A 26,846-nucleotide genomic window follows, 5' to 3' on the forward strand; every position below is an offset into this window, starting at 1 on the left:
CATAATGGCCGCAGAGGTGCATATAACTGTTGTGTGAAATTGAGCGAAAATTATAACTTTCTTCTTCATAACTTTCTTATTTTACATCCGATTTTGATGAAATTTTCAGCGTTATGATTGTTGGATTTTTCTCTTTTTATTCAAATTATCTTTTTTCTGGGGTGGACTTGTCCTTTAAACATTGCAGATGGCATTTTTTTTTTATCAAACCGCGGATGCAACACATTACTTCAAAGCAGTTGCGGATATTATACAAAATATTTCAAAGTAGGACAAAATTTGTAAAAGTCGCCAGCGAACGAAGCGAGCTAGAAAAATTTGGCCTTGTACATGTAATATAAAAAAGACATCATTAGCCCTTGGCTAAGAAAGTTTTTTTTTTGTCCTGCTTTAACTTGCTTAAAACTTAGCAAGCTTTAATAGGAGAAATTATAATTTGTAAACAAATAAATAATAATAAATCAAGCATGCGATCTTAAAAAAACACATAGGAGTACTTTTTTATGCCGAAAAAAAAAATTGTTTGAAAAAAAATGTTATTTCAACTTTTAAAAAATCTAATCAGGCCTTGTGTCGCACCTAGTCCCTAAAAACGTCACGAAGCGGTGTCAGCCAATGGCGTTGCGCGATTTTGGCTTGAAATTTAAAAGGAAACCAACCAGCCGCATTGTTGTCATTGAGCTGTGTGATCGAGTTTTCCGCGAAAATCCCTATCAAGATATCCATCATTTGCAAGATTATAGGTTTTTTTTTTTCAAGTGAAGTTCATCATTCTGTTAGCCAATATTACAGTTCGTCATTTCCGAGGTAATTATTATTATAAGTTGACAAACAGACGTGTTTTTTGTGGTTGAGTCTTGATTGCATTTAGAAATTAAGTTGTGTGACTGAGTGTGAATCGCCGCGCTGCACTGCACTGCCGGTGCGGGTCCGCTATACCAGAGACAGTACATGCCCTATGGCTATGATTGAAGCCCATGCAATTTTCAATGGGAATTATGATTTATTTATAGAGAAAGACATTGAAATGTATTTTGCCGTTGGATTGTTGTTATGTTGGACTTGCTTTTGATTGACTGTGCCAGTGGTGCTTGTTCATTCTTGTTGTAATAGACTCAGTGTTGATGAAACTGTCCATGCATATGGTTGCCATTTTATTTTATTTTGCTCGGCCATCATCATTGGCAATGTCACATTCATTGGCATGATTGGCATTACATGTAATTGCCGTTCTTTATGGCCGTGCCCAGGCGCGTAGCCGGGTGGGGACAGTCGCCCCCCCCCCAACGCTCCCAAAATAAAAAGAGGGGGAGAAAAAAAGGAGAAAAAGAAAAAGCGAAAGGAGAAAAGGGAAGAAAGATATAGCTTTGTTCTTTTTCCCCTTCTTTTTTGGTTAAAAGAATAAAAACCTAAACGAGACGTTCTTCTCTCTTCATACAAAATTGTGCTTCCACACAGGAAAAAATATAAAAATTGCCATCCATGCCATTCCCTTTTGTTTCCCACACCTTTTTTCTACTCCGTTTTTCCCCTTTCCGGCTGTGCATATTGGAATGGTATATTCTTGCCAGAAATTATAAGGTGTACATGGATCATGGATGTAAAGAGTATGACAACTTGACAAGTATTTTTTCAAGTATTGCATCAACACAAAATTTTGGCTCAGTTTGAAAATTACCCGAAATGAAGTGAAAGCGATGTCTGACTGAGAATTTGAAAGATAACGTTGAGATATGAGTTGAAATACAGTAATTCCCGGTTGTGACATTTTGAAAAGCAGTGGGTATATTGTTTATTGACCTTGAAATTTGACTGAGAGACTAGCCATGACATTTGTGAACAATTTCTGATGGGGAAATTTGCTCAAAGTCAGCCTACATGTACATTGCATTACACCAAAATCTGTCTCTCAAACTTAATACCAAATGAAAAAATTCTAAAATGGAAGATATTTATTCTTTAAAAAAAAAAACCTCAAAATATTGGCTCCAATATTGACTGTGCTCCACTTGACTTATGATTGGGCATGTCAACATCAGTTCAAATCACATTTGCTTGATTTAGAAATATTAAGTGCTCAGGATCATTGAGAAATTATATATGTATGATAGAAATCTTTATCTTGTACTAATGTAACCCAGAGCAAGCCTGAGCCCAGAAGATAGCCATAGGCTGTCACAGTTAATAAATAAATAAATATACTAAGATGGGTACCTTCGAGGTTGGGGTACAAAAAACTCTCACAATAAAGAAAGAAAAAATGGACTGCATGAGTCCTGACATCGAGGCAGTAGCCAGACCCTCAAAAAGGGCCACTTTCATTCACTCACTTTCAAAATTGCAAACAAAACTGTCCGATCGATATACCGAGGGCGCATGCGCAAATTTTGGCCAAGTCTATTTTGCGCATGTGCCCTGCCTTGGTATATCGATCGGACAGTTTTGTTTGCAATTTTGAAAGTGAGTGAACGAACACAGCCTTTTTTCCCCTTTTTTGAGGGTCTGGCAGCTCTGGCTTCTGCCTTGATGTCAGGATTCATGCAATCAGTTAGACCTTCATCCAAGATGGGTGTGTGATTTCTATTCTTCTTTTTTTTTTCTTTAATTTGGGGTGTTTTTGGTACCCCAACCTTGAAGGTACCCATGTTAGTATTTGTTACCTATGGCAGCATATGGTTACCTACTGGGCTCTTGCCTGCTTCTTGGGGCCAGAGCTCTCTGGGTTAATACTAATGGAGACAGTTCGAAACCAGTTTTACCAATAACACAGTAACACACACGTCTTTCATTTCTTTATTCACACAGATGACTTCAGAATATGGCAAAGAGAATTCTTCTCAAGCCCACATGCCATCGAAGGTTTGTTTACCAATACCATTTTCCTCCCAGCTTCTTGTAAATTTGAAAAAAAAAAATTGCTTCAAGATGTTGTTCTTTTGTACATGTTTCAACCAATAAAAGCACTCCTTAGGGGGTAGTTGCATAAAATTTGAAGTGCAATCATGTGCACATACTTGATTTCTTATTGAATGCAAGCTAAGTGATAAGATTATGTTTGTGTCTCTGTGACTGACTTTTTATGCACACAAATCATCACAGTATGAGTATGACACCAACACTTTGGACAACACACTTAAGTCCAGTTTAATTTAGGGTATGTTTTTAGTCTTTAGTCTCTGCCAAATTATTGGAATCCATTTCTTTTTCTTTTTTTTACATTGTAGTGTAACATTCTTACATGTATGTTTCATGTAGACTCAATCATGCTAAAATGTTAAAGAAAACTAAGTCAAATGTGCTTATAAATTGAGTCTCAATTGTTTAGAATTTGAATTTCCATAGTTACATTGGGATTTATACCAGGATTTAAATGAAACCTTTCCATGTTTCCATAATGATTAATATATGAATTGTATAATTCCATTTGGAATTTGATCTTTTCATTCATGTTTTCAAATTTCGATTTTTCCATCAGGCACACATGACACCCGTTAGTGTACCAAGGGCCAACGCGGGACCAAAGAGGATCCTTAAGCCAAATGGCTCAAACGTAAGAACCACACCCACTAAGGCCATTAGGTCATCGGTCGGTCATCCGCCGGTCTATCAGTCCCAGACTGTGACTGTTCAGGCCACAACTGTTAAAAATTCCTATGTGAGTTAAGGAGATGATCAGGGAACTGGCCTCCTACCTCCTACCCAGTCCTCTCCTGTCACCACACTCCATATGGACCCTTCTTCTGTTCCCTTCCTATCAATCACCTTCCACCTCTCAAGCTTCTTATTAAAAAATCAAATAAGAGTTAAAAATGTAATATTTAAACATTTACCATGCAAATTTGTAAAAGAATTTTTATTTTTTTTTGCTTGCAAATGAAATTGCAAATTGTGGGTCGTTACACGTACACGATTATTTTTTCCTATGTATCTTTTCATACTATTGATTACTCTACTTCAATGTGAGTGTAGACTGTAGAATTTAGCCCTAAATTGGTCACTTAAATTTTCATATTTTCATCAGCTTTCATACATGTACAGCCATCCAGCTCTGATTGAGAAAATTTATTATTATGGTGAAATGTCCAACCTGAAATTAGAAAAAGCAATGTTAGTTGTGCCCTTAAGTATGTAAGAAATTGATAGGCAAAGTTTGAGTAAATTCTCCCGGTAAACAAGAATTGTATGGTATTGGTCATGTTGAATGAAAAGGTGTTATTTATCAGCTGTAGCTTCCCAATTTTGTATGTGAACTATCCATATTCCTGCCTAGTCATTCTTTTATTTTAAACTTGGTAACATATGGTAGACCTTTTTTTACCCGCTTGAAGTATTGATTTTTACATTGAACCTTGAAAGGGATAGAGCGTCGTCGATCTGGCACTGCACAGCGGCTGCCGGGCCCACGATCAATTGGGCAAAGCAAATTTTTGGAGTATTTCATGTCTATTTCGAACAATAAATCATGGGTTTTCATTTTTTTTCTTTTTCAAATCAGTTGTTCTTTGAATAACTTTTGCTTGAATTCATGCAATCCACAGGGAGAACATTTTAAACTAACTGTTAAAATCTTGTCTTCTTTTATTATCAGGTTGCTTCTCTGAACAGAGGTACAACAGCCCAGGCCAGAACACAGCCTGTCAAACCAGCTGAGAGTGGACATGGGCAAACCAGAAAACAAGATGAAAACCCCAATGAACAGAAGTAAGAACAGTTTTAATTGCAAGCCATGTTAACACTTTGAAACACAATGCATGATGAACTATCAAATGTTTTTGTTGATATATATATGCATTACATACGGGACCAGTCATGCAAGATTAAATCAGCAAGTTCTGCTATAATGTTTATTTAACCATTCATTTCATTTACTGATTTCTGCACCATTATTTGCAAACAAATGAACATAGAAAATACATGGGACATAGCAAAAGATTTGGCAATGAAAACAACGAACAAAGTTGTATTTTCTATAACATAGCAATGTAAGAAGGTTGCAGGGGTTGCCACTGTAAGCTTAGCGTGACTGAGTGGCAACCTTGTCGCAAGCTTCTTGTGATAATCATGAATGATCATGAAACATTTAATTTTGGCTAGACACCAATTTTTTTGTTATAAATATGTATGGAGTTAATCAGCTGTTTTCAGGTTTTTACTCATTGCCTCTTCTCTAATTGCAATTACCATTTATTTTCACAATTCATCTTTACACAGGAAATCATGGAAGTTGAAAGACTTCGATATTGGTCGTCCGTTGGGCAAGGGCAAGTTTGGGAGTGTTTACCTGGCACGTGAGAAACAGACCAAGTATATCGTGGCCCTCAAGGTGCTCTTTAAGTCTCAGCTTCAGAAGGCTCAAGTGGAGCATCAGTTGAGGAGAGAGATTGAAATCCAGTCTCATCTTAGGTAGGTTGTAGAAGCTTTATCAGGTTCATACAGGTCAGTTAATATCTGGAAGCTTGTGTCATTTGAATACATCTTTTCCAAAAGCAAAAAACGACAGAGATTTTAGAAAAATTAGTCAATATCTTGTGAAAAGTCATGGCAAATTTACCCAAGGTATTCTATTAGGAAAGTTATGATTTGTGTGACCCTGTATGGTTCGTTGGCATTCATATCAGGGTCCCATAAAACTAACAAAGTTAGTCATTAATCACTAAATGAAATGGCCTTTCAAGATCAATGTTGCATGCACATTTTGCTTAGTAGATTGACTGGGAACCAATCAAAATTGTTCTTTCAAATTAGCAATTAATCGCTAACCTTCGTGTATCCAGGCCCAGATTCGTAATACTGGAACTCTTGATTTGCTCAACTTTACTTTCTTCTGCCCCTTAAACTATGTTGTAAGTGTACCAATTTTGGTGTATTGCAGATATTTTAGGACAATTATGATGATTCTATTTTAAATCCATGATTATCTACACATCAAGGACATTAGTAAGGATTAAAACATATATTAGGGTACCTTTGGAAGAATTCCATCAAGCCTGGTTAAAAAGGTGTTTAACTATTCTAATGCCCCGGTAGCAAATTGATACATGTGTATTATATGTTTTCTAAGACAGTGATGTGGATCCTATCATCTCAAAACCATGACTGGTCAAATAGTACTAATCATTTTTGCCAGTCAAAAGCAAATTAACCTGTTATTTTTAGGTTTAATAAATGACTGTGGTCATGTGATAGGTTTCAACCAATCATTTGGTTAGGATCTACATCACAATTTTACAAGCTCCATTCATTATTTATGACCTTGTGTTTACTAGATGGTCGACTTCTTATATCACTGGAGCTTGTTATCTGAAATAATGTTATTTCCCCCATACATCTTTTTTATTTATTTTGTTGTTGTTTTGTGTTGTTTTTTTTAGCATATATTATACAGATATTGACTAATGCGGTATGTAATATAAACATTCTTTGGACCGCCGGATTTGTATTTTCCCCGAGGGGTTATATTTTCCCGAAGCGTGCAGCGCTGAGGGAAAATATGATCACGAGGGAAAATATTAATCCTTTAGGTGGTCCAAAGAATTATTTTTTTTTACACATCCCATCAGTCAATATTTGTTATATTAGATAGCCTCTAATGATGAAGATAAAGTTAGGCCAACGATGCGTGCAGCATGTTTATGATATTCACAGTGATTGATTGAACTGGTATAGATCTAACGTTAGATCTTGATCTATAGATATCTAAGTAACGTTAGTCTAACGCAGTGAATGACCCTTTTCTATTCAAATCAACTTTGTTTAGGCCTAGCTCTAGATCTAAATCTAAGTTTGAGCCCAGTCCAGGTCCAGGACCCAAGGCAGGCCGATAATGCATGGTAACATCTAATCCACAAGAGGGCGCCATACACGTAGAAAAATATATTCATGGACCGGTTGGTCAATATATTCATCGAAGGTGGACCGGCTGGGAAAATACATTGATTTCAATCATATCACGTGATGCGTTATGGACCAATCGCGCTTGGCTATCTGTCTTGGCTATCTAATATTTATTGATATCTACTTCTGTTATCCTTTTCTATTATCAGGCATCCCAATATTCTCAGGCTCTTTGGTTATTTCTATGATGACAGTAGAGTATACTTAATTTTAGAATATGCTCCTCGTGGAGAACTTTACAAGCAATTGCAGAAAGTAGGGAGATTTGATGAGCAAAGAACAGCAACTGTAAGTATAAATACAGATTTTTACAAATTTATACAAAATGTTCCAAATTATTTTAGTTTAATTGCATTTCCATAGAGATTGTTGCGGGACAAGTCCACCATGAAAAATAGAATTAAACAGTGGTCTTACAAGTTTTGAACTAACAGTCGGATTTGTTTGTTCGTCATTTTTTTTGGGGGGTTACATTTTTGCTTTTATATTTATTTTCGGTCACCTCACTAGCTTGAACAATTTTTCTTTTTAAATAAAAAGTACATGATATATGTCGTGCATTTTTGCTCTTCCCTCTTCAGTATATTCGTGAGCTAGCCGATGCCCTAAATTACTGTCATTCTAAGAAAGTCATCCACCGTGACATCAAACCAGAGAATCTTCTTTTAGGTCTTCTAGGTGATCTTAAGATTGCTGACTTTGGTTGGTCTGTTCATGCTCCTTCATCAAGGTAAACTTCTTCTTTGGTAATCTTGAAAGCAGGGTGCTACATAAGCACTTGCCCGACTGCCTGGGGCAAGTAAAAGTTTAGAGTCTGGCAAGTGTTTTGAAGTGAAAACCAAAACTACTTGCCCGAATTGGGCAAGCAAAATTCTCACAGTAGAATGACCAAAATTAGAGTCGATATGATAATTGACCTTAATTTTGGTCATGGCAGGCAAGATGAAATCACTTTAGAAAAAAGAAATGCCATAACAAAGTAGATCAGTTCATGTTAAAAGAGAGAAAAAGGTCAATGGTTTTCAAAACCGCAAAACTTTCTTTTGAAAATCAATGATTTTTTTTCAAGCAAGTGAAATAGATTTTTGGGCAAGTATATTCCAACTATTTAAAAATTTATTTGCCTGACTGGGCAATTCATTTAAAAAGTTATGTAGAACACCCTGCTTGAAAATCTTGGAAGATTACATAATGTCACAATGATATTGAAATTCTGTTACTTTGAAACTTCAATGAATTCGCAAACCAAGCTTCTAGAATTACATTATCTTATATCACAATATATATTTCAGACAATCTAACTCCTTCCTTTCCCTCCAAAATGAAAACTTGTAAATCATATGCTAGTATGTCAAACCGAAGAATGCTATGACTACTAACTAATGTAAATCTGCACATTAATCCAAACAAAGCCGATCTTATGTTATTTATAATCCTTGTAAAATTTTCAGAATCAATGCTCTGTCTTAGTCCCACCCTCAACAGCATTCCTGTTTTCAGAGAAATTTGGGGCAGGAATAATGTTGCATTACAAATTCCATGGTATCTGCATGATGATGATCCTATTAAGTTGCATTGCTTTATCTTTATCCAGGCGAAACACCCTATGTGGCACGATGGACTACCTCCCTCCTGAGATGATCGAGGGACGCATGCATGACGACAAGGTAGACCTGTGGAGTTTAGGTGTACTCTGCTATGAATTCTTAGTCGGAAAGCCTCCTTTTGAAGCAGAGGGCGCTAATGAGACTTACCGTAGAATCACAAGGGTATGTAGCCAAACTGACCAACGGTTCTAATAAAGTCTGATATCATAATGAAGATAGATAGTTCATTCATAATTGCTAGCTGTAAAAATTAGAAGAACAAATTTGCATTATTTTTATCGTAAATGATTTGACACAAAATTATATGTCATTAATTATACATGTAACTCAGTGAGTAATGCATGTGGAATACATGTGTTTATATTTTATGTACAGTCGTCCTCAAAATTATTCATACCCTTGTTGATATTTGTGATTTTTCATGTTTGTGATGAAATGAATGCATTTTATCAAGTTTCTCTATGATTTATGTGTGACCTACTAATGAAAGAATAACAACAATGCACAATTCAAGAAATTTCTCTTTTCAGGGGTATTTTATTCATAGATATTCAAACAATGTCATGTTCAAAATTATTCATACCCTAGGTTTTCTGAGTCCAATGTCTTTCATTAATAGTCAATAGCATAGCCTTTGTTCTTTACGACTGCTTCTAGACGATTCCTGTAAGTGTCCACAAGCTTCCTGCACGTCTCCTGCGGGATGTTGGCCCATTCTTCCTTGGCGTAGGCCTCAAGCTGGGTCAGGTTGGTCGGGTTCCTAGCCATCACTCTGACTTTCAGGTCTCGCCACAAGTTCTCGATCGGATTCAGGTCAGGACTCTGACTTGGCCATTCTAGGACGTTGACATCATGGTCCTTGAACCATTTCTTCACCAGCTTGGCGGTATGCTTTGGGTCATTGTCTTGTTGGTACTTCCAGTTGGGGCCAAGCTGGAGTTTTTCGGCAGATTCCTTCAAGTTCTCATCAAGGATCTGGATGTAATCCTCCCTTTTCATGATTCCTTTGACTCTAACGAGGTTCCCTGTGCCACTGGAAGAGAAACATCCCCATAGCATTATGTGCCCACCACCATGCTTGACGGTTGGCACAGTGTTCTTTGGATTGTATGCTTCCCCTTTCTTCCTCCAGACGTATTCAACATCCATATGGCCAAATAACTCCAACTTCGTCCCATCAGACCACAGGTTGGTTGACCAAAAGCTTGGATTTTGCTTCAGATGACCTCTAGCAAAGGCCAGTCGAGCCTTCAGGTGTTTCTTCCTGAGCAACGGTGTCTTCCGAGGCCTGCGTCCATGGAGACCTCCTTTGTGCAAGACTCGCTCGATGGTGGACCGGGACACCTTCGTCCCTGATCGGTCAAGCGTTTCAAGTGGGGCCTTGGTTGTGGTCCGGGGGTTGTTGTTGACCTCTCTGCAGATTTTCCTGGCAAGTTTAGGGGACACCTTGCACTTCCTGCCACGCCCACTAAGGTTCTTCACAGTGTTGTACCTCTTGTGCTTCTTGATTACGCTCTGGACTGTTGCCACAGGGACGTCATACTGCTTTGAAATGGCCTTGTAACCTTTTCCCTCAATGTGGGCATTCACAAGACGTTGCCGTAGGTCCTCACTGAGCTCCTTCTTCTTGGCCATGATTATCAGAGACTGAGAATTACCAGAATGCTTTCCTCTATTTATACCCTTTTAGAAAGATGCTATTTTCCATCATTGTTTAATGGCTTGTTTAACAAAGAGGGTATTTAATTCATTGGAACATCTTGAAATAACTATAGAACAAAGAATAGCACATTCCCAGACAGTGAAAATCATGCGCATTGTCATAAAAGGACATTTTTGTTGAGGTATTGGCAAGGGTATGAATAATTCTGAACAAGTGCAATAAATAACTTTCGACCCTATGTATTATTATGCTAATGAAGACTTGCCAGCTCATATGTCAAATCTTGCATAGCAACAAGCAGACAAAAGATACAAAGAAAGTTACAGCATAATAGATTTTACAAGTAAAGAATCTGCCAAAGAATGTTTTTCCACAAGGGGTATGAATAATTTTGAGGTCAACTGTATGTATACGTTGACTCCACTGCATCAATCACTGACCAGTGTGCAAAGCAAATCCACTAGATCCTGATGATTATAATGTATCTTCTCCTTATATCAATATATAATCAATCTATTTTTCCCTTTCATGATTATAGGTTCAGTATCAGTTCCCAAATTATGTAACTGCCGGTGCCAGAGATCTCATCAAAAAGGTGAGTAAATGAGAATACCTTGTTAGAATGTCAAAGTAGTGGAACTCTGTCTAACAACTAGGCCCGTTTCGGGTACACGTGTACACGCACGGTCAAGTCAGTGCACGTGTACTAAATTCCATCACCGTGTACACGGTAGCATCTGCATAAAGCTTGCATGGGGCTACAAAGTCAGTGAACAAGCTCACAGCCTCACATTAAATCTTAGTTCTCAGACACTGCACATGTTTTAATTACTAATATGTCAATATATTTCAATTAATCCAGAGTGAGTTCACTTCCAAAATCGCCAATTTAATCCACATTCTTTCTGGAGACTCACGTTTTTGTACCACGAAATGGGTCTGCTCCGGTCTCGAAAGCTCGAAAGCGTTGCTCAATCACACTCAGAGTCAATTTGAGAATCACCAATTGCGATAGCGATCATCGCTACAACTTACGTGTTATACGCTTGCACACATGTGCTACAAGCCTACAAACAAACGCTCTTCAAATTGGCAACATAATAATGAAAATCAATCGATAACTTCAGTTACACTTATTCTGCAGCGATCTGTGCATGCATGTACGGTACAGTATACAAAATGCGCATCCAACGAGCGTCGGCGCTAGCTAGGGCCCTGCACTGATTTTCTTTTGCATTCTTTATTAATTTAATGCGCTGCTAAGCCGAGTAAACTTTTAATTTGCACCAATTTTTGTGGATTGATACTTTAAACTTCTCAGGTAAGCTTTAAAACCGTGACTTAGGCTATATAGACCCCTTTTTATGACATGTTGATGCGGGTCCGTGTCGACATGAAAACAGAACTCGCTCTCACAGTGTTTACAACGTGTACACGTGTACACGACCGAAAAACACGCCGTGTACACGTGCATCAAAAATGGACTTTCAAAACGGGCCTACTAACAACATTGTTTAGAAGGGTTACAAAGGGACTAGTAATATGCAAATAAGCTTGGACCAGGACACAAGTCGGTCGGTCCACATTCCTATTTTCAGGGAGGGAAATTGCCATTTTAATGTGTGTATTCCTATTTCTGTTAAAAAGATTTAGTATCGAATAGGAATTTTTATATTGTTCCTATTCTGGAAATCTAATTTTTTCCCTATATTTTAGCTGTCAGGGTGGGCAGGTAAGCAATAGACCAAGAAGAGAAAACTTGATCAAATTTCAATCTCTAGTGACGTGTTATGTTCATGTTCATACATACTCTGATCTATATATTGTTGGGACTGGTCTTGAATCAGTTAAGGACCAACAGGGTCCAGATAAAAAATATTAAGCATTGTGATTTTGGCCAAGAGGGGTTTGATAACGTAACATCTTGGAAGAGATTGAGCCTACCTTAAAAATCCAGCAAAGGTAAAGATTGAACTGAAGGAAAATTGGAGAATTTATGGTTGACTGCATTTAAAGAGAAAAGAAAATAAAGGTACCGGTAAATATGTTAGGTAGAATTTCTCCTATTAAAGTCATAACAGATTTTTGTGTTACTAACAGATTTGACTTGGACATAGTTACCTATCTGAATAAATTATGAAATATATGAATATATTCAAAAAGTAGAATGTTAATTTTTTTTGCCATGTTTTCCTCTCTTTCCAGTTACTCCAACATAACCCCGCCCACAGACTACCACTAGAACAGGTACTTACCCACCCCTGGATTGTAGAGAATTCTAAGAAGAAGCCTTCAGCATCCTCCTCAGAATCACAATCATGATAGACTCATATCCCTACAGAGATATATATTCTTTATACTTTGGTCCAGATGACCCATCCATGCCTTATAGTCATCTAGTACTGTATCGTCAAAGCTGGTACTCACTTATGTGTTTACTTTCGAGCGGATGACAGGACGAGATATTTTCCTCCTGTTACTTATTGAAAGGAGGATCGGGGAGCATCACTTGAAATAATACATGTGGACGTTGATGATGATGATTACAATATGAGGTCAATGATGTCTATGGTGTTTGTACAGACTACGAGGATGATAATTGTCCCTGTTCTGGTATTGATTTTTGTTTTCTAGTTGTGATGAGATAGATCATGGTGATCTTCAACAATCGGGATGATTATGTGACTGTAACAATATCTACTGATAATCATTCTTTCAAACGTAAAATGACTATGTGGTTACAAGAATCAGAATTTTTTTTTTTGTATTGTTGATAATCATTCTTTCAAACGTAAAATGACTATGTGGTTACAAGAATCAGAATTTTTTTTTTTGTACTGTTCTGTTACTAATCGTCCTTTATAACATGTTCATTTTTTTTTCTTTGGTTGTCAGTTGGGCAACTTATAGTATATTATATTATATTTGTAAACCAATGCTCTAGGATTGGTATTCATTACAGGGCTCTCACTCTTTTCTACGGTTGCCAACCTGGCAACCGTAGAAAAGAGTGAGAGCCCTGTAATGAATACCAATCCTAGAGCATTGGTTTACAAAGAGTGCTCTTAAATTTCCTCTTGCACTTGGTGCACAATACATCACTGCATTGGTCAGAAAATAGTCAAATGACATGCACTACTTGTCGTCATCAATGCAATTGTGAGCTTTAGTGTTCATGAATTACAATATGTCACACTCTCCGTGAAACACCTCCCAAGTTTTCCTTGTGTTTCATTTTTGTTCATAATAAGTATAATTTTCTGGTACTGCATTAGGGATGATTTTTATCAGTTTACTAATAGTGAGCTTGCTCATATAGTAATTTTTTTTTTCTTAACTTTTATTAATTGATGATTTTTTTAATAATGTTGACTAATTCACTCCTTGCTCATGTTTTGGCATTAATTTAGACTTAGTTGCAGCAACAGTATGATGTATAGACATTGTATTATCAATATCAGATAGAAATATTTTCCGAATGGTATACCTATAGCTAAGCAAACCATGATATAGCCATGGCATAAATTATAATGTTTCTTGGTATTTGGGGTATTGTATTTTTTTTACAGATTGCCAAAAACGCAAACATTAAGTTTGGAGGGAGCATTACTTACTTTGCCAACAATACTTGCTTCAGTTTGCAAGATATGCCCTATCCTCTCTGTCTTTTTCTTTATTGAATTATTGCACTATCTAGTAAATATGAAATTGAAAGTCCAAATCAAATTCATTATAATTGATAGAAGTACATAGATAAGTAACTTTTTTATCATGCTGGTTGTAGTTTATTTTTGTTATGGCAAGTAATTTTATGTTTTTCTTTTTTTTTATTTTCCTGCCAAAGTTAGCAGTATATTGTTGTACATGTATTTACTATGCACTATATAGACTTATTTTCTGATGGAGTAATGATTGTCCTTTCCTTAACAAAGTATGGACCTTTTGTTTTATGTGGTGTCATTTACAATCGTAAGATTTTCAGTATTTGTGATTGACATGAAGCCTTGCGAGTGATTTCACCTAATACAATGCAACATACAAATGTTTATAAGGAACTTACAATTTGTTAGATTCCATTATTTGGCATGAAACAGCAATCTTTGGCAGTAGTATGTACTATACTGTTCAATCTACTAGCCCAAAAGTTGGAAGTCTTCCAGCTACCCATTGTTAACTCCATTTTCCTGACATGTCAAGTATTTGGGTTAACTAAATTCGTTGAAAAAAAAATACTGACTTGTTCTTTACATGTCGGTTTTAAGGGTGCATCATTATTTTCGAAACCATGTTTCTAGCGTAATGTAAATTATACATGTGAATACTGATATGGTAAAAAAAAGTGCAGTCACAGGGTTTTTTTTTAAAGACTTATGAAGAGTGAAAGCAGGTTTGAAACTTTGAGACAAGGTTTGTAGGTTACGTGAGAGCCAAAATATGTTTGAAAGAAAAAAAAATACATCAAAAAGACACTCCCCTGTAAAACCTTTAAGACTCTAATTTCAAATCGTGGTCTAACAATGTACTTCTCCAGAGAATGTTGCCCCCATGACCAGATGTTGTCATCTAATTGAACTTACCCAGATTGGTGGCCACAATCGTGGTAAATCAACCTTATTGGATTTTATCATAGCAAACAGACACCCATTTTGATCTGCCTTTTCATTTTCTTTCATGAAAGGAACAGAAATCTGTAAATTTATGTTGTCCGTTCCCAGTTTCTGCATTTCACAACACATGCATTAAGCTTCACCCTTCTTGAGTCACTTGATTGTAATCTTTTGTGATTGGTCGACCACATCAGTTCAACATAGTGCATTATATGTGTTTCTATTTCAAAGTGATTACAAACCTCATTCAGACAGTGCAATTTTCCTGAAATCACACTTGTAGGTCTACTGATCAACTGATCAATCCTTATTTTTCCCTAGGCTTGGGATTCTCGATTCAGTTCAATATTTCTTTATTTGAAATTCTCACTTGCGATGCATGCTTTAGGGAAAAGTAAGTTGGTTGATCCACAAAGTCTCTCATGGTAATGAACTGCACATATTGAAAAGGATGAATGTTTTCACTATTTCACATTTTTTGTAGCCCTGGTTGAATAAAAAAAATCACATTTGTATTCATGTTGACATCTTTGCATAAGTTTAGTTTTCAGTTGAAAGAATGGCACCAAATATATTGGCAATGTGTGTTGGCCTGCTTCTTATATTCCTTTTGTGTATAGTGGATGTGTACATTTGTAAATATGTGTCCTTTATTACATGTTCATGGACATGCAAATATGTAATATTAAGAGATGAAAATAAACGCAGATAGAGCATTTTTTATACTGCAGTGTTATTTCTTTCTTTGCCATTCCTTTGTTTACTGTGTGAGATAGTATGGTTTTTTTAAAGGGCAAGTACACCCCAGAAAAATGTTGATTTGAATTTAAAAAGAGGAGAATCAAACAAGCATAACGGGTGAAAATTTCATCAAAATCGGATGTAAAATAAGTTATGACCTTTACAAGTTTTGCTTATATTTCACAAAAAAAACGGTGATACGCACAGTGTCCTGCAAATGAGACTGTCGATGATGTCCCTCACTATTTTTTTTTTTTGATTAGGGCCTACACAATATTTCGTTTTTATACAGATTTGACAATAAGGACCTACTTGACTGACCAATATATTATTATACAATGCTAATTTCACATGTTCAGGGAAGAATTAATTGTTTCACTTGACATGACAAAATTTGAATATTTCATATTTAAAAAAAAATATAATACAAAAATAGCAAGTGGATGACATCATCAGTCTATCATTTGCATGCTGACCAGGATGTGCATATAACCGTTTTGTGAAATTAAGCGAAATTTTTAAATGTCATCTAGTGCCCGTTGAAGGTAGAATTTCTTTTGAACGTAAGTCATAAATCAAGCGCAAGTCCTGAATGCTCTCTTTTGATTGGTTGTAAATCAAGTTGCATATGATTTTAAGAGTTGTGGTTGATTGCAACTCTTTCTGTAATAGCCATTTTACAAATCCATTGTACAAAGCAAAATAATAATGCTAGAGAAATAAAACAATCCTCAATCCGTCAATTCCATGTTTCACATTTTATTATTATAATTCTTCGCATGATACACAAATACAAATTGAATGAAAATTTTCTTTTTATATAATCAATTTTTACAAATCTTATAATTTTTGAATGGAGAACAAACTTGCCTACAAGTGTTTCCTGCAATATGCCTAAATGCAAAAAATAATGTGCATCTGAAAAAAATGATAATGCAATCACTCGTACCACATGGAAGACAAGTAGTAAATGGACTTCTATATATACTACATTTTAACTTTGAGATACATCATGTTATGACTAAAAGCACAGCTTGTTTAAATATCATTTATTCTAAAAGTTAAACTGTAATGTTCCGAGCTGATTAAAAAATCATTGACAGGCAGAATACGACTTTTGCACTCATATTGTTTGCTCTTCTTATCCAGGTTTTCTTTCAAACAGATGAAATACATGGATTGAGGTGATCCTATTGAAAATGAACTTGAACTGCGTAAATACACCAATAAACATAAACTGCCTGACTCTGAGGCCCGCATTCTGAAGTCGGGTTTAAGTTAAACCTTGGTTTAAGTCTGGTCTAACTCCAGTCAAAATCTCACTTTAGACCACAGGTTTAAGTTGGACTACACCTAAAACCCAGGGTATAACACAAATCGCGCTAAACTGGAGTTTTAGACTGGACCCACGGTCTAAGTGTGGATTAGTTAGACTCGAGTTTAACTTGCATCACAGTTTAAGTTAAACCCGACTTCAGAATACGGACCTGAATGTTTAAAACCGAGTGATTGGTAGGGTGACTGGTTCCTTGTTCTGTGAACCAATTTATGCCCAGAATCTTGATCAATGCACTTACAAAATTATTCATCATTCAATATCATACATGAAAAATAACATGGCACATAAAAGAACAAATATAGCATACATGTAAGGCCACAAATGAGTCAAGCCCACTGTACAACTTACAGAAGGTCTGCAAACCAATTTGGAATAAAGACAAAATAATGTTATGTGAGTATCGAGACATAAGGCTTAATTGTTCAACTTTGATTCATGATATGATTACTGAGATTCATGGCTATTGCAATCCTCCATGGTATTCAAGTAAATTCATAGTGACTTCCTGTGTACGATTTGAAACCAGTTCTGCTTTTTATCTGTCATAAGGACTAATAATTCTCTTTTTTGTTTTATTTAAGTCACAGATATTCTGTACCTTGAATATATTTTCACAAAATGTGGAAAATGACATGTTTCAATACCAGATTGCTGAACAGACTTGTTAGGTGTGTTGTGGCCTTTAACACATAAGTATACATATTTTCTATAGATTGTTACAAAGAACTGTGAAAGATAACTAACGTGTACCTTTATACGTCAAACTAAAAAGATCCTACACTAGATATGAATAAATTACAGATAGAAATAAATTACTTTCATTTCAGTTAGAGAAAGGGTCCTACACAAATAATGATTTGTACTGTAAAATGTTATACTACATATCCACATTAATATACATGTATACTTGATCAAAAAAAAAGAAACATCAATCATGAAGTTAATAGTAATGATAACTTTTTATGCTGATCTAGCATATAATGGAGTTGTCACTTTAGACTGACTAAAAATTATTCAATACATTTTGGTCATATAATGTATGCCCTTGAATATTATATAATGCACAATGAGTATTAATTCACAATTGTGAATCATATTTTATGGATTTCAGGACACAGGATGGGTGACATTTACATCACTCAAGTTTATTATGATCGTTCTGGGCACTAAATTTGCGGTACAAAGGACCAGTGTAAATACTGTGTTCTAAATAATAAAAAAAAATATACATATATGAGCCTACTTTTAAATGTTCGTGACATGGCCAAGAAAATAGGGTTTTATAAGATAATGCAATGGTTTTTGATGATGAAAGTAATAAAAGTATTCATAAACTTAACTAGTACAGATCAAGCTAAAGACTGCATTTAACTTCATTACATATCCATGAACATAATTCCACCTGTACAGCAATGTAATACTTCATTACTGTATATATGCAAAATAGAAGTCAGGAAACGCATATTCAATGTCATGTTTATAGCATTTTATTAAATACTAAAATTTCAGAGTATGTTGATCATGATATCATTTTACATTAAATGTTATGCCCAAAGTCCAATTGTTCTCATACTCATCCAGGAGCCACAGAAAAAAAAACAAATTGGCACGACACAAAATACTACACGACAGATTATATTGATAATATCTACAGTGGTTATACACTTGACCATTTGTCACTGAATTTTGAAATTTTTGTTTCAGCATGGATTGTGATCGAAAAGTTGAAGAAACCCATATTTATCATCTTGTCATATGGGCCTTGTATTAATGCAGATATTAACAGGATACGGTATTACCTTTTAGCCATGGATTTGACATGGTTTGTGTCATTCTGCGTCCCCTGGGGCCTCTTGCATAAAACTTTTGCCATAAAAAAATTCTGGCAATAAACATACACTCTAGTATAAAACAAAATTATGCCACTGACATTGAAAACATCGTAAAACTCTGGCAAAAAAAAAAGCCAGAGAAAAAAGCCAGAGTTTTTCTTTTATACAACAGGCCCCTGGCATCTTAAAATATTCAATTCAAATATGAATTGATCAAGGAAAGGTAACTCCTAACATATATATACACCACGAAGTATTGATCAACGGTTTCTATATCTTTGCAAATTATATTTATTTGTATATTCTATTCTCTACTGGATCAAATTCAAATGAAATGAAAATCAAAACAAGTTTACAAAGCAATACAAACAAAGGCATGATAAAATGCAGGAAATAAGTAAACTTCATCAAGAGTCAGAATTTTGTATGAAAATAAATTCGGCTCCATACTGTGTGAAATTTTTTCACTTTCCAAATTTCAGTCTTGATTTCTTTCCATCCTGTTCAGTCATATGTAGGAGCTGGGAAGACTCATTCAGTTTGCATTTCAATTCATTTAGTTGGGAGGGGCCGCTTTAAAAGCCCGATCCCTCGAAGGTACCTGACGATGAAAGGCGTGCATGTCAATGTGATGCCGATGCGTACTGGAGCAAAGACTTTGTGGACTGCGTAGGCCATGACGAACGTGCTGGTTCCGGTCGCAACCTTGGACTGGATGATGTCTGCACTAAAACCCAGAGTGGAGAGGAGAGACTGCATATCTATTCCACTGTAAAATAAAAGGGGGGCAGACCAAATTAAGTATATAATAATAGAATTTTATGACATAACATATTAACCATCAATCAATAATCAATGGAAGGGGAACAGACAGGTTGATAATTGAATTTCATCATATCATGTACATGTACCATTATCCTTTGTATATTTGTAAATGAGATGAATAAGAAATGGAAAAAGGAATAATGAGGGTTAGAAAGGTGAATTGAATGAAAATAAAGATGGAAACCTTGCTTGGCAGGATAAGAAAAAATGATATTTACAGAGAGGGTGCTAAATTTGTGAAGCTATCATTATTATTAAGTTCAAATTTTTGTTAGTTCTAATCAAACATTTAGATTTGAATGTTCCAATAAATTTCATTACAATTCATTCATTTCATATCATAAGAAATCTAGAATGAAACATGCAAGTATTGTTATAAATCAGCTACAAAGATGAGCACCCATAGGCACTTGAAAAGACCCATCTATCTGACAAAAACAATGTATTTCTTTCACTTGTTTCACTATACAATTACTCATTTTCTTTCATACAGAATAGTTTGACTAACATCTTTTATTTACACAACACTTTTCATAGGCGGCCATGACTCCGGATTCTGTGAAAATTTCTGTTCTAATGAATTTCACGGTACTTGAACCACAACTGAAGTTCATGCTTAAACATTTTCAAATTAAACTGTCAGCAAATCATGTGCGTCTCATTCATGTGAAATAGAGAAAACAAAAATTTGCTACATGTACAAATGCTACAAACAAAAAAGTTTGAAAAAAAGAGGAAACCTACAAAACTGGAATCAATTCTTTGCAAATTCTCCTTTTTTCTATACAAATGCGTTTCCTGTTATGATACAGGTAGGCCCCTATATACTAATTTCCTTTACGTTTTTACTTAGATCAGTTTTAAAGCTGTCACTATTTTTCATACATGTATTTGGGATCCTAAACTTATACTCATTCCCACACTATGCATGAAGCCATTTATGAAAAAAAAAATTGCCAGTGTACATACATGTATATATTGCACACTGTTTAAAAGCAAGGAGGTGGGAGTTAAGATTCCCTGTTAAAAGTTTGTTGACTGAATAAATCTTTGTTATACAAGTGGCACTAGAATGACTTGTGGCTATGCTGAGGGGGATGACACAGCACTTTTGAATTCTTTGTTTGTTAGCCCTTTTCAATGCATGTACACTGTACATGTGTAAACACCCGAGTAGCTAATATCTGGCCATGTGTTTTGAACTCACCCCATTTGTGTTATACCACCTAATTCTATTGAAAGCACACCAGTCAGAATAAAAATTGTCATAATTTCAAAATATTCATTCTATCCATACAAAAGTATGCATTTTCAGAAAAGGAATCTCCTACGCAGCATTCCATAAATGGCATTAAAACTGCGCTCACATCTTGAGTGAAAAATGTTTGACTTTTAGGACACCCAATCCTAATATACTTTTTTGTAACAGGACATTCACGTTTTATTTCTATTTGCCTAAACCATAAACTTCTGATCATATTTGTATTTCTCATCAATTTCTCTTTAAGAGTTCATTCCATCAAGAATATTTTGATATTTGCAAATTTCACGTATGAAACATGACTCTCCAATAGACATTTGTGTTTACTGACCCCCCCCCTCCCTCACAACTTATTTGTTTATGCAGTGTCGCAAATTCATGTGCTAATGCACTCATATCAAAACACATATAGTATATTCAGCTTTGACGTGAGCTTTCAAATGACATCAATTTCATGGCAATACCTAGAGCTCTGTTCAATTGAAATATTGTATGTTGAGCCAAATTAAATTTTTAAGTGTATTAAAGAGAAATTCCAGTACTTGCAGTAAACACCGATTTCATGAGAAAGTCTGTAAAACAAGGCTTAATTGTCTGTATATCAACGAGGATCTCGATCTGGTACAGTTACATAAACTGAACTTTGTGAAATCTTGAAATCTACGCTGAAAACGTTCATGCTGAAGATCACCAACATAGATAGGCGCACGTGGGACAGTGTATCATTATTGTTGGAATAAAGACCCGACGGAAGTGACCGAATCCGCGCTTATTTTGCTTATTTCTCAGCAATTACACAATTTGTCCCAGAATCCTTTGGCACATATTTTTTTATTCATACAGACACTTGGGTGGTCATTATATTAGATTCTGTAAAAAGTCATTTTGAGATCGTTACCAAAAGTGGAATTTATCTTTAAACAAAACCACCCTATCACCAGGCGAGTTCAAAATGCATGGTCATCTGTATCTTAGCATGTCATTTGGATACTTCAATAATGCTTGAATTTCTTAATTCTATTTTTTGCTGTCTCATTATTGAATGTGCTTCATCATCATAGTGTAATAATTTGTTCAACTACGACAAGTCATTAATTCTCTTATTTGCACAAAGGATATAACCATGAAACATTGAACATATACTGTATGTCCTTCCAGAGTTTCAAAGAATATATCATTGGTGTCTAGATATACTTGTAGAAGTGATTAAAGAGGAGTAATTGTAGTTACTTAGAAGTTAAAATAGATAACTAACAACCTACAAGCAAAGCAGTATATTGTTCAATTCATGAATTGTTTGCTTAATGATAATAAATTGCTTCGAAGGATGACAAAGCTTTTTTATTTTGATAAACAAAGAGCAGAAGTATGATCTGACACAAATTTAAAGACCATGTCCAAAGAAAGACAAAGAATGATAAATTTAACAAATTGTATTGGAGAGTTAAATAATAAATTTCATCCATTTTCAGAATAGTAATTGCTTTAGAGTCATGAAACTTGGCATCATTTTTCTCACTCTTTCTGGCCTGACATCTACATAAGTAAAAAAAAAAAAATTAACACCGCACAAATCCCCAATTTAAGAAAGAAATATGTCATAAATGATATTGATAATCATTATAAATGGCCGGAAAGAGTATCTTCTCCCAAATAATTTGATACAATATGTATGCCTTCACACTTGGATAATCAGTACGTATTCTTTGAAGTGATGTAAATTTTCATTTGCGTACACGTATGTAAGGCATGACTGCAATGAATGAACCCCAGATGCCAATGATGTCACAATCCTACAATGTACATGAGTTAGTAAACATACTGTACATTTGCAAATTATCCCTTTTCAATGAAATTGAAAATGAAATTGAGAATTGATACTTAAAAGTGTTCATTAAGCAATTATAATGTAAATTACTAAAAATTGTTTTGAAATGGATTTTAATGCAACCCTTGTAGGATTTTGACATCACTGACATCTGGATTCATTCATTGCAGCCATGCCTTACTTTGGCGCAAATCAAAATTTACATCACTGCAAAGATTACCTCCTGATCATTCAAGCATTAACATACATACCACATAAATATGGTATCAATTTATTTGGGAGAACATACTCTTTCAGGCCATATAATAATTATGTGTAGTGTAGATGACAATTTTCTTCTTTAAATTGGGGATTCGTGAGGTGTCAAGTTTTTTTTTTACCGGTACTCACACACTGATTTTCATGATACTATGTAGTCAATGCAATCAATAGAAAAAAAATGTTCTATGATGATTGCAAAGCTTTGTGTTTCAGACCCCTCAGCTCTGTAGACTCAACGCCGGCCTTGTCCTTGTACTCTGGGAATTGTTTATGTACAGTACAAGTTTTATGATTTGCATGTGTACTGTAAAAAACCTATCTGGAAGAAATTTTTGTGTGGCTCAGAACTCCCGGCTGAAACTTCATTCCTGGACATCACACCATGTGATGCTGCTGATGCACTTGTTGTTTTGCTGGAACAAATTTTTATGATTTGATTCAAAATTACAAGCTTGGCAAATCAATTTTTTCTGTAAATAATGACTTGAAGTGCATGATATAATAACTTGAAAGCGTTGTGAGCTTTGAGAGGTAAAACTTGCAGCATGAGACCACAATTTTGTCTGTCTGTGCATCTTATATAGCATTTTGTTTTAGCAACGAGAGGCAGAACTACACAATCAACAACAGTTATTCTTTAAAACATGTTTGCTTGTAAATTTGGAGGGGCAAATCAGTACTGTATTATCACTCTTAATTTAACATTTGTTATTTTTTAATGCCCTTTATCATCTAGATTGGCAATATATATTGTAGGCCCTATGACAGGGTCTTTAATCAAGAAAAAATCTTTTCAGCAGGCATTTGCCAAAATAAATATGCACAATTTGCATTCATGGTAGATAAATGATGGGCATGTGACTCCCTGCTTTTTTAATTTTTGCACTTTTTTTTCAATTTTTGTTTGTTTGGTTATACTATATCTTGCAAGCAAACATCAAATTTGACCCTTGGAACAATCAAAGTTTATAAGTTTAAAGATAAACTTTGATAAGTCATACTGTCATAAGTTCATAAACCCAAATTGTAGAAAATATAAATGTATACTGAAATCATGACAATGGCATTATTATACAACAGCTTCTATAAAAATGCCCATAAACATTGAAGAGAGAGAGAAAAAAAATGGTTGATTCAGTTTTGGGAAAAAACTTCATACTGAAAATAAAATTACCCCGGTCATACTTTGGTGTTCACTACTATTGTTTTAAAAAATACTGAAAGTGAAAATAAAGTTTTTCATGAAATATATAATTACCCAGGTCAGGCTGATATTTCACTTTTTACTGAATTCCGCTGAATAACATTTCAATAATTTATTCATATATATATATATTGGTTGCACATGCACATGTACATTATATCAACCATGAATGAAATATCCTTTTATAAAGCTCTAAAACAGGTCAACCATTTCATGAATATTCATGAATTCTGATACATGTATTTTTATTTTTGTTCATGGTCTTTCAAAGTGAGGATTGTTAAGAACTGACATTGATGTGTTGCACATAATGATATAAAAATTGTTTAATGAAACATGCATGTAACATGCATACATGACATGTACATACACAAATATTCAACTTTGTCAGATTTATCATCCAACTTTCATCAGAAAATTATGTATGATGAACATATATCTATATTTTTTCTGATTCTACAAATCAATGGGTAATTCACTTTTTTAAATCAGGAGTGTTGAAGGCAAAATATTATTATATACCATAAAATCCCAATCATCTCAATATACTTTGAGGTGAATTATATTTAAAAGAAAAAAACATATTTAAATTTTCAAATTTAGCCATTCAAAGCAGTCAACACAACATTTGCTCAGATCTTAATACGTCAGAGGGCATAGGGTAGAGTTGTAATAAAGTTTTTAGTTCGAAATAATGTAAAGATAAGGGTTAGGGTTTATTTTTTTTTGGAAGTTATGTTCTATGTTTGGCTTAAAGTGCAGATTTTCCATTGGAGCAGTTGTCACCGGAGCAAATTTCATGGAACCTTCAAAGCATTTTGTACCAATGGCAATCATTTTTCATGAGGAAATCAATAATGTATCATTCAAAATTGGAATAAGACACCAGCTATACACATGACTGAAAGCATGAAATGATATATTAATAAAGCAACATGTGCATGATTGGATAAAGATTAATCAAGAAGGAAAAAGAGAGAGCCTGTTGGCAAGAATTGTATGATATATTTTCCAAAGCATGGGAAAGCTTGAAGATGGATTTTTATTCACCTGGATACCGCTAAATAGAAACCTCCAAGTGACATGAGTGAAATGCAGACATGGAACACAACAACAGTAGAGCCATAATCACGCACAGCCATCTTTAGTCTTTGTCTCTGACTAACCTGGCCTTGGTCTGGCTGAGGTTCAGTCTTGTCCTGGCTACTCTCTGTTGAGTATTGGGCCATGGCAAGTGGGCTCTGTGAAGAAGTTGCCTTTCTTGAATGGGCTGAGGGGGACCACAATTGCAGTTTAGCAGCAGAGGATGTGTGGTAGTGGCGTTTTCCATCAGGAAAGCTGTTCACCGTTGTTGCCTGCATGATGTCCTTCAGGTCCATCTTGGTGAACATGGAGAGAGTTCTGCAGTAGCGTGTGCTACCGGGAAGACAACTCCCTTGAAGGATGCAAGCCATGTCGTCCGACCAAGGTTCGTACGCTTCCCCGAAGCGGGACCCGCCTGAAGAATGGCTTTTCCAGCCCGTGTGGATTTGACGCTGGACGCCTTGTGCGACATCGTTGCGGTGGTTATGAATCCGTGTGGTATTGCCTACTGCTGCAGCTGCTGCAGCCCTCTTTTCAGTAAGTTCTTTAAGCGCCTGGATGAGAGATTTCTGTAGGTCATTTTGTTTGAGTTCCAGGATAACTCTCTGATGTCCTTGAATAAAGTGTGTTACACGCTGCATGTTGCTTCAGGTTTCGTCCAACTGCAATGAGCAGATCCTAGATCCTCAATTCTTAATCTGGATTAAGAACAAATAGTAAGAAAAATGTCATTGAAAAAAATGTATAACATTAACAAAAAGAAAATTCAATATGCACATAAAAAAATATCAACAATTCTTCAACAACCCATGCCTTAAATCAATTCCTAAAAGAGGATACTCCAGGCTGAAAATAATTATATTTACATAAATAGAGTAAAATTCACTTTTAAAATGCTGAAAATATTTTCAAAATCCATTGACCAATAAAGTTACTGAATTTTAAAGTTGCGCAATATTTTGTGGAAACAGTTAGGCCTATATGAACATCTTCATGAATACTAATTAGGTGTGCTGATGATGTCACATCCTCACTTTCCCTTTTCTTATGTTATTACATGAAATTGTAATTGTTTCATATCTTAAACAAGTGTGAAAGATATGGCTCCCTATTAATATGTATGCTGCAATGAGTATCTAATGCATATACATGTAGACCAATGCAGTTCTTGGAGGAAAAAATTGAATAAACATAATTTCATGTAAATAAAATCCAAAATAACAAGTGGGGATATATATCATCATCAATTTGCTCATAGATCTAGACCTAGATGAGTGCATTGTATCTCAGTTGTAGGCCTACATGGAAATCATAGACACAAGTTCACACAATGCTCTCACATCGATGGTGGTCAAACTTGATTTAGACCCATCCTAAAGGGGTAAAAAAACATAAAATTATCATATGAATTTGGTCAACACTTAGCGAATACATAATTCAGAGAGATTGTGGGAAGGATTGAAAAAAAATTATTTAAAAAACAACAAAATTTAAAACTTAATTATAAATAATCATTATTGCAATGATAATTATTTATAATATTTATAATCAAGTTTTAAATTTTATTATTTGTTAAATAATAATTTTTATCTATAAATTGTTCTTCAAAACGGCATTCACTGCTTATCGAAGCTACGTACATGTACATAACGAAGCGGTTCAAAGGTCAAGCCTATTGTATGTGCGGTGTATACGAATGGA

General features: G+C 35.1%; 2 protein-coding genes across 2 annotated transcripts; one reads left to right on the top strand and one right to left on the bottom strand.

Annotated features, from left to right (window-relative positions):
* Positions 1-647: 647 nt before the first annotated feature.
* LOC121407643 (aurora kinase C-like) lies at positions 648-12,917 on the top strand. The gene is made up of 10 exons (XM_041598814.1): positions 648-807; positions 2,806-2,859; positions 3,476-3,550; positions 4,589-4,701; positions 5,212-5,403; positions 7,044-7,182; positions 7,476-7,624; positions 8,489-8,663; positions 10,703-10,759; positions 12,370-12,917. Exons 2-10 carry the CDS (start codon positions 2,806-2,808, stop codon positions 12,484-12,486), a joined length of 1,071 nt encoding a protein of 356 aa, XP_041454748.1. The 5' UTR covers positions 648-807; the 3' UTR covers positions 12,487-12,917.
* A 5,398-nt stretch (positions 12,918-18,315) lies between these two features.
* LOC121407644 (uncharacterized protein C18orf19 homolog A-like) lies at positions 18,316-25,856 on the bottom strand. Its single transcript, XM_041598816.1, has 2 exons — positions 25,113-25,856; positions 18,316-19,452 (listed from the first exon to the last, which is right to left on the bottom strand). Exons 1-2 carry the CDS (start codon positions 25,784-25,786, stop codon positions 19,236-19,238), a joined length of 891 nt encoding a protein of 296 aa, XP_041454750.1. The 5' UTR covers positions 25,787-25,856; the 3' UTR covers positions 18,316-19,235.
* Positions 25,857-26,846: the final 990 nt, after the last annotated feature.

Source organism: Lytechinus variegatus, chromosome 2 (assembly GCF_018143015.1).
Source record: "Lytechinus variegatus isolate NC3 chromosome 2, Lvar_3.0, whole genome shotgun sequence".
In the NCBI taxonomy this organism is placed as follows: domain Eukaryota; kingdom Metazoa; phylum Echinodermata; class Echinoidea; order Temnopleuroida; family Toxopneustidae; genus Lytechinus; species Lytechinus variegatus.